This window comes from Carettochelys insculpta, chromosome 1, assembly GCF_033958435.1.
Source record: "Carettochelys insculpta isolate YL-2023 chromosome 1, ASM3395843v1, whole genome shotgun sequence".
Lineage (NCBI taxonomy): Eukaryota > Metazoa > Chordata > Testudines > Carettochelyidae > Carettochelys > Carettochelys insculpta.
This window is the reverse complement of record NC_134137.1, coordinates 259,260,923-259,272,568: the sequence shown is the minus strand read 5'-3', so window position 1 is coordinate 259,272,568 and position 11,646 is coordinate 259,260,923. Positions and strand designations below refer to the sequence as shown.

General features: G+C 51.3%; 1 protein-coding gene across 1 annotated transcript; it reads left to right on the top strand.

Annotated features, from left to right (window-relative positions):
* Positions 1–6,766: 6,766 nt before the first annotated feature.
* LOC142016045 (perilipin-3-like) lies at positions 6,767–9,615 on the top strand. Its single transcript, XM_075000154.1, has 6 exons — positions 6,767–6,829; positions 7,373–7,625; positions 8,068–8,264; positions 8,517–8,639; positions 9,217–9,327; positions 9,394–9,615. Exons 1-6 carry the CDS (start codon positions 6,767–6,769, stop codon positions 9,613–9,615), a joined length of 969 nt encoding a protein of 322 aa, XP_074856255.1.
* Positions 9,616–11,646: the final 2,031 nt, after the last annotated feature.

Below are 11,646 nucleotides of genomic sequence, written 5' to 3'. Positions count from 1 at the left end.
AGGTTTAGTTATTGATGATACAGCAGTGATTATAGGGGAGACAGGCTGGGCAGGGGTAGCGCAGCTGTGGAAGGTAAGCATGAGGGCACGGATCTCCACATTTGAATGAGGGCACCATTGAGAGTGGTCCCATTTGCAAGTGTCCGCATGTGGGTAAAGTGATGCTTTGCTGGAGAGTTCTTGGGGAGTGATGAGTGATGTACATCGTAGTAGTAGTAGTGACTTCTCTGTGACTTAGTGCCTAAACCCTGTTAGTGCGGGCGGGCTGGCTTTTAATTTATAGGTTTCTTTTTAAAAAAAAAAAAAAAAGAGAACCCACACGTGCCAACCTTGGCCATTCTAAATTGAACGTGGGGAATCTCCTAAACAGTGCCTGCTTCAGATGGATAAATGAACTGGTATTTGCAGAAGCCCAAGGGCAAAGGTCAGTGTGAATGTCTAGTGAAGGCAATGAGGAAAAAGACAAGCATTTTGCTGAAATATGCTATGTGGGGAAAGGCTACTTCTACTGCTAGATGTGCATGTGCCCTAGTTGTAGGGGGGCTGCAGTGCTCACAGACAAAGGGTGCTGGGGGTATACTGAACTCAGTGCTTGGCTGCTACTTCATCAACCATTTGATCCAAAAGGGACCATTACACTTATGGTCAGCTATTGAAATGTAGAGCGGGGTCTCCCAGCTGCAACAGGCTCTACCTAGCTCTAAATGGCTCCTGGAAGGGAGCAGCAGGCCTGTGGCCCTAGGCACAGGGGCCTCTGTACACTTGCCCATTCCCCAAAACTCCCGTGGGCCAGGAAGAGCAACCAAGGGAAGCTCCAGGGCCAGTGCTTCTGGGTGGAGAGGCAGGCAGCATACAGCCTACTCAGGCTTACAGGCCACAGGGTCCTTGCAGCCTCTTCAGGGAAGTGTAATTAGTGGGGCTGGGAGTCCCCTACCTGAGCCCCCACCTCTATTCCTCCCAATACCACACCCCTGTGCCTCAGCCCAGAGCTCTTTTCCACTCCCTGAACCCTTAATTTCTGACCTTAGTGGGAGCGCTTTCCTGCAGCTCATGTCCTACTGCTCCAGTATCCAGTCTGGTAAAGGTGAGGAAAGTATAGGAGAGGGAGAGAGCTAGGGGGCGTGAGCCTCTAGGCACAGGGAAGGAAGCAGGGCAGGGGCATTAGGTTTTGTGCAGTAAGAAAGAGAGCAGCTTTCCTCCCTGCTTCAGCTCAGTGTTCAGTGGCCTGCAGGAAGTGGGAGGAACAAGACTGGAGTGTGCTCAGGGGAGGGAGTGAAATGGGGCTGGGTAAGAAAGCAGCAAGGCTCAAGCACTCCTACCGCTGACGCTTTTAGGAGCATGGCATCCCAAAATGACAGCTGTGCCAGCCAAAGGAGGCTAGCCCAGAGATCGATGAACCTTGCAAATTTCTGGTGCATGCGTAACCTGCCCTTAATAGCACCTCTACTATTAACCTGACCCCTCTCTCTCTCTCCCCCAGCTTTAATTAAAAATAAGCATTACCAGTTCCTTACCCGTCTCCTGTGAGGGAACAGATGAACATCTGACTTGACTAGGAATGGTGGCTGAGTTTACATTGGACCCATAGAGCTAAATTCAGTAAGTTCCCTTGATCCAGCCTCTGGTGGTCCAGAAATCCTGGTGGTCTGCCCTCTGGCAAAAATAGTCCCATTTAAAGAGCTAATGCTACAAAATTTGATGGTGTGGCATGCAGTAGTCTCCCAAGATATGCGTGGGTTGCCTTTGACATAACCCTTGGGTCCCTCAAAGTTTGCATGAGTCAGGGGGCTTGGGTAGGGGCTGTGGGAGGGGGAAAGGAGGATTAAGATTGGGGTGGGTTAGGGTGCAGAGGAGCCAGGGGTGGAGTTGAGCTGGGGTGTGCGGGGGCTGGAGTTGGGGAGTGCTACAGGGGTGAAGCTGGAGATGTGTGGTGGTGAAAAAGCAGGAGGAGCGTGGGGGTGGTGAAGTGGCAGGAGCACGTGGTGGTGACAGCCAGCGGTCCCAGGCAATTTGGCAATCCAGCACCTGTCCAGTCCTGGACATGCCAGATATCAGAAAGCCCAGCGTAAACTCAGCTGCATTCCGAACGCAAGTGAGGGGCAATGTCTTCATCATGATATTAGGTGGTCAACTTGTTACCTAGGCTCCGCGAGCTACAGTACGAGAGAAGATGGCTTGAGCTAGCGTGCTGAAGTTAGGTGTTAAGTAAATGCAGCCCCTGTCCCTGGTTAAGGAAGGCACTACATCAGCCAAGATGTTTTCCAATTGTGAATCACATTAAAAGGGTAAAGTTTCAAGAAGGGGAAACACCTCGTTCTGTACACAGCTCTGAAACCACATCTTCAGGTTGCCTCATAGTAATGAGAAAACTTCAGACCTGGCATAAAAAAAAAAGGAAAGAAAGCCATGTGCTTTGTCAATTATAGAACAAAAGACGACTTGTAGGACCCATTCTGGGAAGCCCCCACCCCACAATAGCAAGCAGCCAGGGAGCCTGGGTTGTCCCATCCAGACATCTTAACGTTTCTGTGAGTTTTTCCATTATCAGGAGTGTCCGATCTTCTGATGCTCATGGAGACGGTGCCATGGACAAAACTATGATGCAATATTATCAGAAAAAAAACTTGGAAACATAAGAGCATTAAAAACAGACACATAAGCAGCTGCCCGCTTCTGCAGAGGCCCTGACTCAGTAGCTCGGGGAGGTGTGAGGTGCCCTATTCAGCTAAGTGATGCCAAGTGATGGCTATAGAAAAGTCTAGGTTTATCCTATATCATCGCTGCTGATAAATAGCAAGAAGAGAGAGGAAGGATTACCGATCTATGTAATGTACTAGGAGCGGCTTCTCATTTTCCTGGTGAGGGGGGGTGGGATTTGGGAACTCTTCCCATTCACCGACCACAATCTGAGCTTTGGGGGTCAACGGCCGTATGCCACCGATCCCATTGAGCCCAGCCAGCCTTTTCCCTATTAAAGTGAGGGAGGGTGAATGGGTGGGCGCACATCAGGGCCAACAAGAGCCGGTTACCTCTCCTGCTATGGATGCTGCATTGCCCGCTGCTGGAGTCTGGGTGACAGCACAGGCAGCCATCACCAAATCCCTGGCATTCAATGGATGTTTTCAAGCTTTTCCTTGCAGCCCCATTGGACCAAAAAAAAAAATAGAAAAAGCTTATTTTGAAATGGCAGCTGACATTGACCTAATCACATGACTGGGCTCCAGGCATGTGGCTATTGTGCTGCCATCTTTCTGTGGTCATGTGGTGCGGCTGAACCTCCTGGGAGGGACCTAATCCCAAAGAACCCAGCAGAGCATGCGTGCGCCTGCTCCGAACACCTGCACAGTCTGCTATCAGGAGCATCTCACGCAGGCGGAGCTTGGCCTGTTAGCAGGGCCTGAGACTGTATCACCACTTTTTCCTCTCCCAGTTGAAACCTGGAGGGAGAGCAATGAAGGGGACACAGAGGGATAAACACTCTTTTCTCACACCCTTCCCTTAAAACGGTGGTTCCCAAACTTTTTGGCCCCACGCTCCCCTTTTGATTTTTGAGAAACCCTCATGTCCCCCCAGTTGTCCTTTCCCACCTTCCAGCCCCCGGCTTTAAAAAAAATCCAACTTGGAATTTGAAATGAACACAGAAACTTGATATAAAAATATTTAAAATTAAAAATAAGCTCAAATAGTTGTTCTTGGCCCCTTGTGGGACCCTGGTGCAGCCCCAGCTGGCCAAGTCCCGTGCCAGCTGCCTGCCTGCCCGCCTGAGCCTCCAGAGCCACCCATCTGAGCTGACCGAGCCCCGTGCTCCTATCGGGGACCAGGGAGCGTGCGGGCAGAGCCCAGCCATGACTAAAAGGTCCTCCTCAAGAGGAAGGATCCACTAAAATACATGGGCCCCAAATAAACTCGGGGGACAACTAAAAAGAAAAACAGGGGCTGGAGTGGAGCCTGGTGCACGATGCCCAGAGGAACTCTGCTCAGATTCGTGATCAGAGGGCGGAACGGAAGTTGGTCCCACCGTCACAGGCCCCTCCCTTGGCCAGCCTCCTTTTCCTGGGCTACATCTCTACTGGGACACAACGTTGAAGTAGGCTACTTCGACGGTTATCGTCTATACGTCCTCCAGGGCTGACAACTTCGACGTTCAACGTTGAAGTAGCCCCGGAGAACACCGAAAAGAGCTGCCCCGGAAGGAAACGCGGAGCGTCCACACACACAAGTCCCCTCTTTCGAAAGAAGGGGCCAGGAAAGCCCGCGGACCGGGTCACAGAGCACACTAGCCCTTCCGGGGCAGCTGCAAGCCGCTCCCTTAAAGGGCCCCTCCCAGACACACTCGGCCTGCACCGCACGAGCAGCCCTGCGTTGGTGATACAAGCCTCGCAGACCTCGAGCCCGCAGACATGGACGTCCAGCAGGAGCTGGAAGCCCTACAAGTCACTTCCCGCGGAGCAGGCGCCCTTCTAGATGCTGCCCAGGCAGCCGCCCAGCAGCTTCTGGAATGCAAGCCCTCCCCAGGAGCACTAGGAGACACCCCCGACCATCGGGCCCTCCTCACCCTCCCGCGCCGTGTGCCCCGCCGACTCTGGAGCTACCCCTCCCACACCGAGTGGTGGGAGCACCTGGTTACGGGGGAATGGAATGATGAGCAGTGGCTGCGGACCTTCCGCATGAGCCGGCAGACCTTCCTGGAGCACTGCCAGTGGCTCACCCCTGCACTCAGGCACCACGACACCCGGATGCGGCGCACCCTCCCCGTCGAGAAGAGGGTCGCAGTGGCTGTCTGGAAGCTGGCCGCTCCAGACAGCTATTGCTCCATGGGACAGCTGTCTGGAGTGGGAAAAGTCACAGTCGGGGCTGTCCTCATGGAGGTAAGGATGCCTGGGGCTGAACTCCCTCCTGCGGAGGGGGGCCTGGGTGAGGGGGGCTGAGGAGAGGGGCCTGGGAGAGAGGGGCCTGGGTGAAGGCGGTCACACTCTGCAAACCCTCACAGGCACTCATGTTCCCTCCCCACAGGTGGTGCATGCACTCAATGCCCTGGTGCTGAAGAGGGTCATCCGAGCTGGGGACCTGCACGCGGCCGTCAAGACATTTGCCGCCATGGGATTCCCCAACTGCTTTGGAGCCCTTGATGGGACCCACATCCCCATCCGCGCCCCAGACCACAGTGGTGGCTGCTACGTCAACCGGAAGGGCTACCACTCTGTGGTCCTTCAGGCCGTGGCCGCTTCCAGGACATCTACGTGGGCTGGCCTGGCTCTACCCACAACACCCGCGTTTTCCGGAATTCGGGACTATGCCACTGACTGCAGGCGGGGACCTACATCCCCCAGAGGGAGATCCCTCTGGGGGATACCACCACTGTACTCCTCTGCCTTGTGGGGGACGCGGCATACCCCCTCCAGCCCTGGCTTACGCGGCCCTATACATGCCACCTCTCTGATAGCAAGGACCGCTACAACGCCCGACTCAACCACGCCCAACAAGGAGTCGAGCGAGCCTTCGCGCGCCTGAAAGGCCGCTGGCGTTGCCTCCTGGCACGCCTAGAACTGGGCCTCCCAAACACCCCCCAGGGGAAACTGAGGCACTGAGAAGCTAAGCAACTTGGTCAAGGTCACACAGAAGCTCTGTGAAAGAGGATGGAATTGACAGCAGCTCAAATCCTAGGCTAGTGTCCTAACCCTTTGGAAAAAAATACGTGTCTGTAGAATGCCACTCTTTGCTACAGTGGGCCAGTGTTTACTTTGAAGCTATGAGCAACGTGTAGAGGAGGCAGGTATCTGGATCTCTGCAACCTTACCACCACAGAAGGTTTATATATTTTTTTCTTTTTTCAAGATTTTTCAAAACAAAGCCAGAAGTTCAGTTTCAATATTTTCCCTTGTCTCTCTCTTTTCCCATGGTCAATTGCAATGAAGGTCAATAGCTTTTTGTCACAGAAGTTCTTTAGAACATTTTACCTATACTAACTAGCAACGGTTTCAAGACAGCAGTGGTATCAGTGAATTCAGCTGGACGACAGCAGAAGACCCGGGGGAATAATTGGAATCACATATGGTGAAGAACTCAGGCCCAAACTTTGCAGTCCCCAAGGGATTTGCATTCTCTTATTGGTCAAGGAAGTGGAAGCTTTCTTTCACTGGCTCCCTACACTGTCAGTCCTCATTATTTCACCACTCCCTCATTATGACATCACCAGGAGTGTATAAAATCTTGCCAGAGGGGAAGAAAAGTAAGGCAGTGTTTGGAGTCTTGGGTAGGTTGGGGGTTGTGCTTGGGAATAAGGTTTTGAAGGGGGTTTTCTGTCTTTCTTTTTTGTTTTTACTCTTCCTTTGTCATGTCTTTTTGGTTATGCTCCTAAGAAATGTTTGGCTGTGCCTGTGTGCTGTGCTTATATTGTGAAGGAGTTGGTCTTAAGCCCTTTCTCTCCTGTGACAGACTGATGTGCTTTTCATGCACTTAAAAGCAACTTAGAACCAATAGAATCTACAGCCTTCGAAGGGCTTATAAAATTGAGACTTTTTTTCTGGTGACTCTTATGTGACAGAAAGGAGGAGCATTTTCTTATCTATATAGTAAAATTTTGGGCTCCACTGCTTTTTACAGAGTAAGTTCTAGATACCAGCCACTTGTTAAGCTGCTGGAGCTACTAATTGGCCGTTCTCTGGAGTAGAACCATCTTCTTCCCTTTGAAGGGCTGTAGCTCCCTTAGGAAGGGTTACAACTTGCAAAGTAAGCTTCTCTCTCTTCAGGCATATCTAATTCCACTATGGATTCCAATGGCAAGGATACAAAGATGGCATCCCTGGAGCATGGGGAGGAGGAACAGCAGGTAGGTATTGCCTCTTAGGCATCACTGGTTCAGTTGACAAAGACAAAAGATGTCTGGCTTACCCTATTTAAAACCACTTCTCCCCTCCCTGTCCAGTGACCTTTCTCATCAGGCTCATCTCTCTCAAGTGAGACCTAGCTGTTAGGTGTGCTAGCTCTGTAGCCTCTTGCACCATTACAGAATCCTTTTGACTCGGGGATAACAGTTGAAAAGTCATGAGTGGCTCCAAGCTACAGTCTTGCTTCTGACTTGCTCATTTTCCTCCTTGCCTCCCTAGACTGTCTTGAAGAGGGTGACCAGTCTACTACTAGTGAATGCTGCCTGTGACTCACATTCAGACTCCAATAGGGCATCTTGTAAAATGGCCATGTTCCATAAGGCTGGGTGTGGGGGAGGAATATGGTCACCCTAGCAAGGTAGGGAGTTCTTCTTGTCTAGATTGACAAGTGGTAAACATCCTCCAGTGACTCGACTCCCTGGGCCAATGTGGTTTATTGCCCTGAATGTCTGGTCAGTAATGCCTTGCTTGACCCTTCTCTCCAGGCTGTGCCTGACACACAGGAGTCGGTCTCCTCCAGACTGACAGATGTCAAGGAGACCATGAGCAGAGTGGTAGACATGACGAAGGAGGCTGTGCAGGATGGGATGAAGGCCACCAAGTCAGCAGTGACGGACAGCATGAGCACAGTAGCAGAATCCAGAATGGGCCAACTTGCCATGAGCGGAATGGAAGCAGTGCTGGGGAAGTCAGAAGAGCTCTTGGATCACTACCTTCCCATGACGGAGGAGGAACTGGGTCAGAACACAAAGGACAGGGCTATGGGTTCAAAGAGCCAAGTAACACTCCCTTTGGTCCAAACTTGTCTGGACAAGACTGAGAAGCCTCTCAGCCTGCACTGGCTGACAGAGGGGGCAGCATTTTCATGTGTAACGTTCTTGGCCAAGGGAGTTCCTGGCTACACGCCCATTCAAAATGATGTGAGCAAGTGGGGAAAGGGTGGTGCTCGAAGGTACTATGGGCATGAATTAGGACTACTTCTTGGAGTCCCTTTCAAGTGTGCAGAAACAGTCCTAGCCCTCTTGGTTTGGGGTCAGTTATTAGCCGCCTTAAAGGCAGAGGTTGATCTCGTGGCTTCTTGAAGGGCTATTCCGCCAAGAATTTGGGGTAGCATTGGGCAGTTGAGTATAGCTTGTCCTCCTTTCCCAAGCTCTTACCCTCAGATTCTTCTTCCCTTCAGCTGAACTTGCTGAATCCATGGAAGGGACTCCAGCGTCTTCAGCACAAGCGCCGGAGCATCGCAGCTACTTTGTGCGTTTGGGTTCCCTGTCGGCCAAACTCCGCCAGCGCGCCTACCGCTATTCCCTAGACAAGATGAGGCATACCAGCCAAAGCATCAATGAGGCTCTGTCCCAGCTTCGTCAGGTCATCGGACTGGTAAGGACTTGCTCCGCTTCAGGAGGCGGTCTACTAGTAAACTCTAGCCCAGTGCCTGGGCAAATAGAGTTGCTGGTGGCTTGGACTCCTTTGCCCTACTCCCCTGCCTTTCAGGCCAGGCAACTCTTCCGCTTCATCCTGTGTGGACCAGGGCGTGATAGGCTTATAGAACATAAAATGTCTGCAGGTTGAAATTGTGTCCTCAAGCAGTAGAGCTAGAGGAACTGAGAGATTTATTCAATCCCTTTCTAGATTGAATACATCAAAGAAGGTGTGAGGCTCCAAGATGCCCGGGAGAAGTTCCAGGAGATGTGGCTGAACTGGAGTCAAAAGCAGCCAAAAGGCAGTGAGATCACAGACTTGGAAGAGACAGGGGTATGTCCATCGCTTTGCCCTTCCGCTCGGAGGCTGAAAAGTGTTTTGGGCCTTTGAAGGTAGCTGCTGAGCTCCTCAACCAAACAGATACCTGGTGACCTGCTACCTTGAGGGAAAAGAGGGTTGCACACTAGTGTTCCTCGAATATATCTCAAATTGGTCACTCGTGAATGCTGTGTCCAAGGGGCTTCCCTTCCCTTCTTGGTAGGGTAGCTGTAAGTGTTGCCCTCCCTTAACCTCAGCATAGCCTTCAAACCTTGAGTCATGTAACTGATTAGGAGATCCCTAGGCTCTCCCCTCATCGAGCTCTGTTCCATGCAGCTTATGTCTCTCATTGTCACAGGCTGCAAACAATGGTAATACAGGCTTCCTGAGTCCTAAAAGCCAAATAGCTTCCCTTTCTATGGAAAGAATGGCTAAAGCCAATGCTCTTTCCATGAAAGAGCTCCTGGTTTCTGTCCCTGCTATCCTTTTCAGCACAGCTTCCAGCACGAGGAAATCTCCAGAAGAGGTAGCAGCAAGGCCCATCTTTGTGTGTCTGTGGTGAACGTAAACCTTGGGTTTGTTTCTCCACCAGATGGAGTCTGAGACTCTGGCCATGTCCCGCAGCATTCTCCAGCAGCTGCAGGATGCCTGCCAGGTGCTAGTATCCAGCATTCAAGGCCTCCCCACCAGCCTTCAGGATAAGGTGCAGCAGGTGTATCGCAACATGGAAGAGCTCCGTGCCTCCTTCTCAAGTGTGGGTTCCTTCCAGGATCTCTCCAGCAGCCTCCTGACCCAGAGCCGGGAGATGGTGAGCAGGGCCCAGGAATATGTGGATGAGCTGATGGCTTACATGATGCAGAACGCACCTCTGTCCTGGATTGTGGGTCCCTTCATCCCCTCAGGTAAGGGGTCTGCAGGTTCCATGGAACCACCAAGCCAAGAAAATGAGGATAAAGAAGCAGAAGTCACAACAGCATCTAAGGCTGACTGAGGACCTAAAGCTGGGAAGACTGAATTTCAAAGAAGGAAGGCAGAATTCTTTTTGTCCCCCAGCTGTCCACCCACCTTTGACTTCACAGGCACGAGAGACTTCTTCTTCTCCAGGAGGCTCTGTTTAGATGGAACTTGAGGGAGGTACAGAATGGGAGCATTTACAAGTGCTAGCGGTATTAATGTACTCCAGCTGCTGACCTGCCCCTCCGCTTGTTTCTTGGTTGACCTGTTTAAATCTGAGGGAAAGAATGTGACTAACTGAGGCTTCAGATGGCTTTGCCTGAGCAGGGCCCAGGTGTTGTGACTGCTCCTTTGCTCAGATAATACTACAGTGTCCACAATAAAATGTCATTGTATTTGAACTTGGTGTTTGTGTCCTGTTGAGTCGTCGAGCACAGGGTCTGCAGTAGAGAGCAGGATGAGGTACAAGCGCTGCTATAATCCTTGTTTCTGAGTGGTAACCATCAGCCAGAAGCATGACAGACATGGAGGCAAGCTTCTGCATACATATCGTAAACAAGTCTTAGCATCTGGCTAGTTGGAGAAGGATTCTTCAGCTGCAACCACTAGCTCCTTAGGACAAACCATTCCTGAGCTTTGGAGATCAGGCCGTAGGAGATCTGCCTTCAGATCTTCTTCTCAGTGAGCAAGGGCTGGAGGCAACCAGTGCAGCTCTGCTAGAACCTACCTTTGTGCCTTCCACTCTGGGGCAGGGGGGGGAGTCACTCACTATTTTCTGAAGAGCTTTTTTTTAAAAAACAAGTTGGGGGCAGGGGAGAGAGGAGAGGGAGAGTAGTGCCAGCATATGCAAGACAAGCAGCTCGAGCATGGCATGGGCTTTTTGGAATCCCAAGGACCTAAAAGTCATCCACATCCAAGCTGCATGGGTAGCCCCACCCCAGCTGTATGTGCAAACAGTAAAGATGACAGGCACTGTTAACAGTGTGGTGCAGTTTCTTGGATCATAGTACTCAATAGTCCACTAGTATTGCAAGGTGTGGGAAACATTATGCTCCGGTATGTGGGTTAGTTTATTTCTAACTGCATGTAATAGCACAGATGCCATAAGAGCTTTAGTTATTGATGATAGAGCAGTGACTACAGAGGAGACAGGCTGGGCAGGGGTAGTGCATGTGCTGAAGGTAGCATGAGGATACAATCTCCACATTTGAATGAGGGCACCATTTAGAGTGGTCCCATTTGCAAGTGTCTGCATGTGGGTAAAGTGATGCTTTGCTGGAGAGTTCTTGGGAAGAAATGACTGATCTACTTGCTGGTAGTAGTAGTAGTGACTTCTCTGTGACTTAGTGCCTGAACCCTGTTCGTGCAGGGGGGGCTGGTTTTTTCTTCATAGTTTTCTTTTAAAAAAAACCAAAAACAAAAAAAACCACACACATGCCAATGTTGATCATTCTAAATTGAACCTTGGCAATCTCCTGAACAGTGCCTGCTACAGATGGATAAATGAACTGGTATGTGCAAAACCCTAAGGGCCAAGGCCAGTGTGAATGTCTAGTGAAAGCAATGAGGAGAAATGCAAGTGCTTCTGGTGAAATACACTACTGTGGGTTCCCCACCCCCCCCCCCGAAACAAGCTGTGGGGGGAAAGGCTGCTTCTACTGCTAGATGTGCATGTGCTGTAGTTGTAGGGGGGCTGCAGTGCTCACAGAAAAAGGGTGCTGGAGGTATACCGAACTCATTGCTTGGCTGCTTCTTCATCAAAAAGGGACCCTTACACTTGTGGTCAGCTATTGAGATAGAGAGCGGGGTCTCCCAGCTGCAACAGGCTCTACCTCGCTCTGGAAGGCAGCAGCAGGCCTGTGGCCCTAGGCACAGGGGTCTCTGTACACTTGCCCATTCCCCAAAACCCCCATGGGCCAGGAAGAGCAAGCAAGGGGAGCTCCAGGGCCAGTGCTTCTGGGTGGAGAGGCAGGCAGCGTACAACCTACTCAGGCTTACAGGCCACAGGATCCTTGCAGCAGCATCTTGGAATTGTAGTTAGTGGGGCTGGGAGTTTGCTACCTGAGCC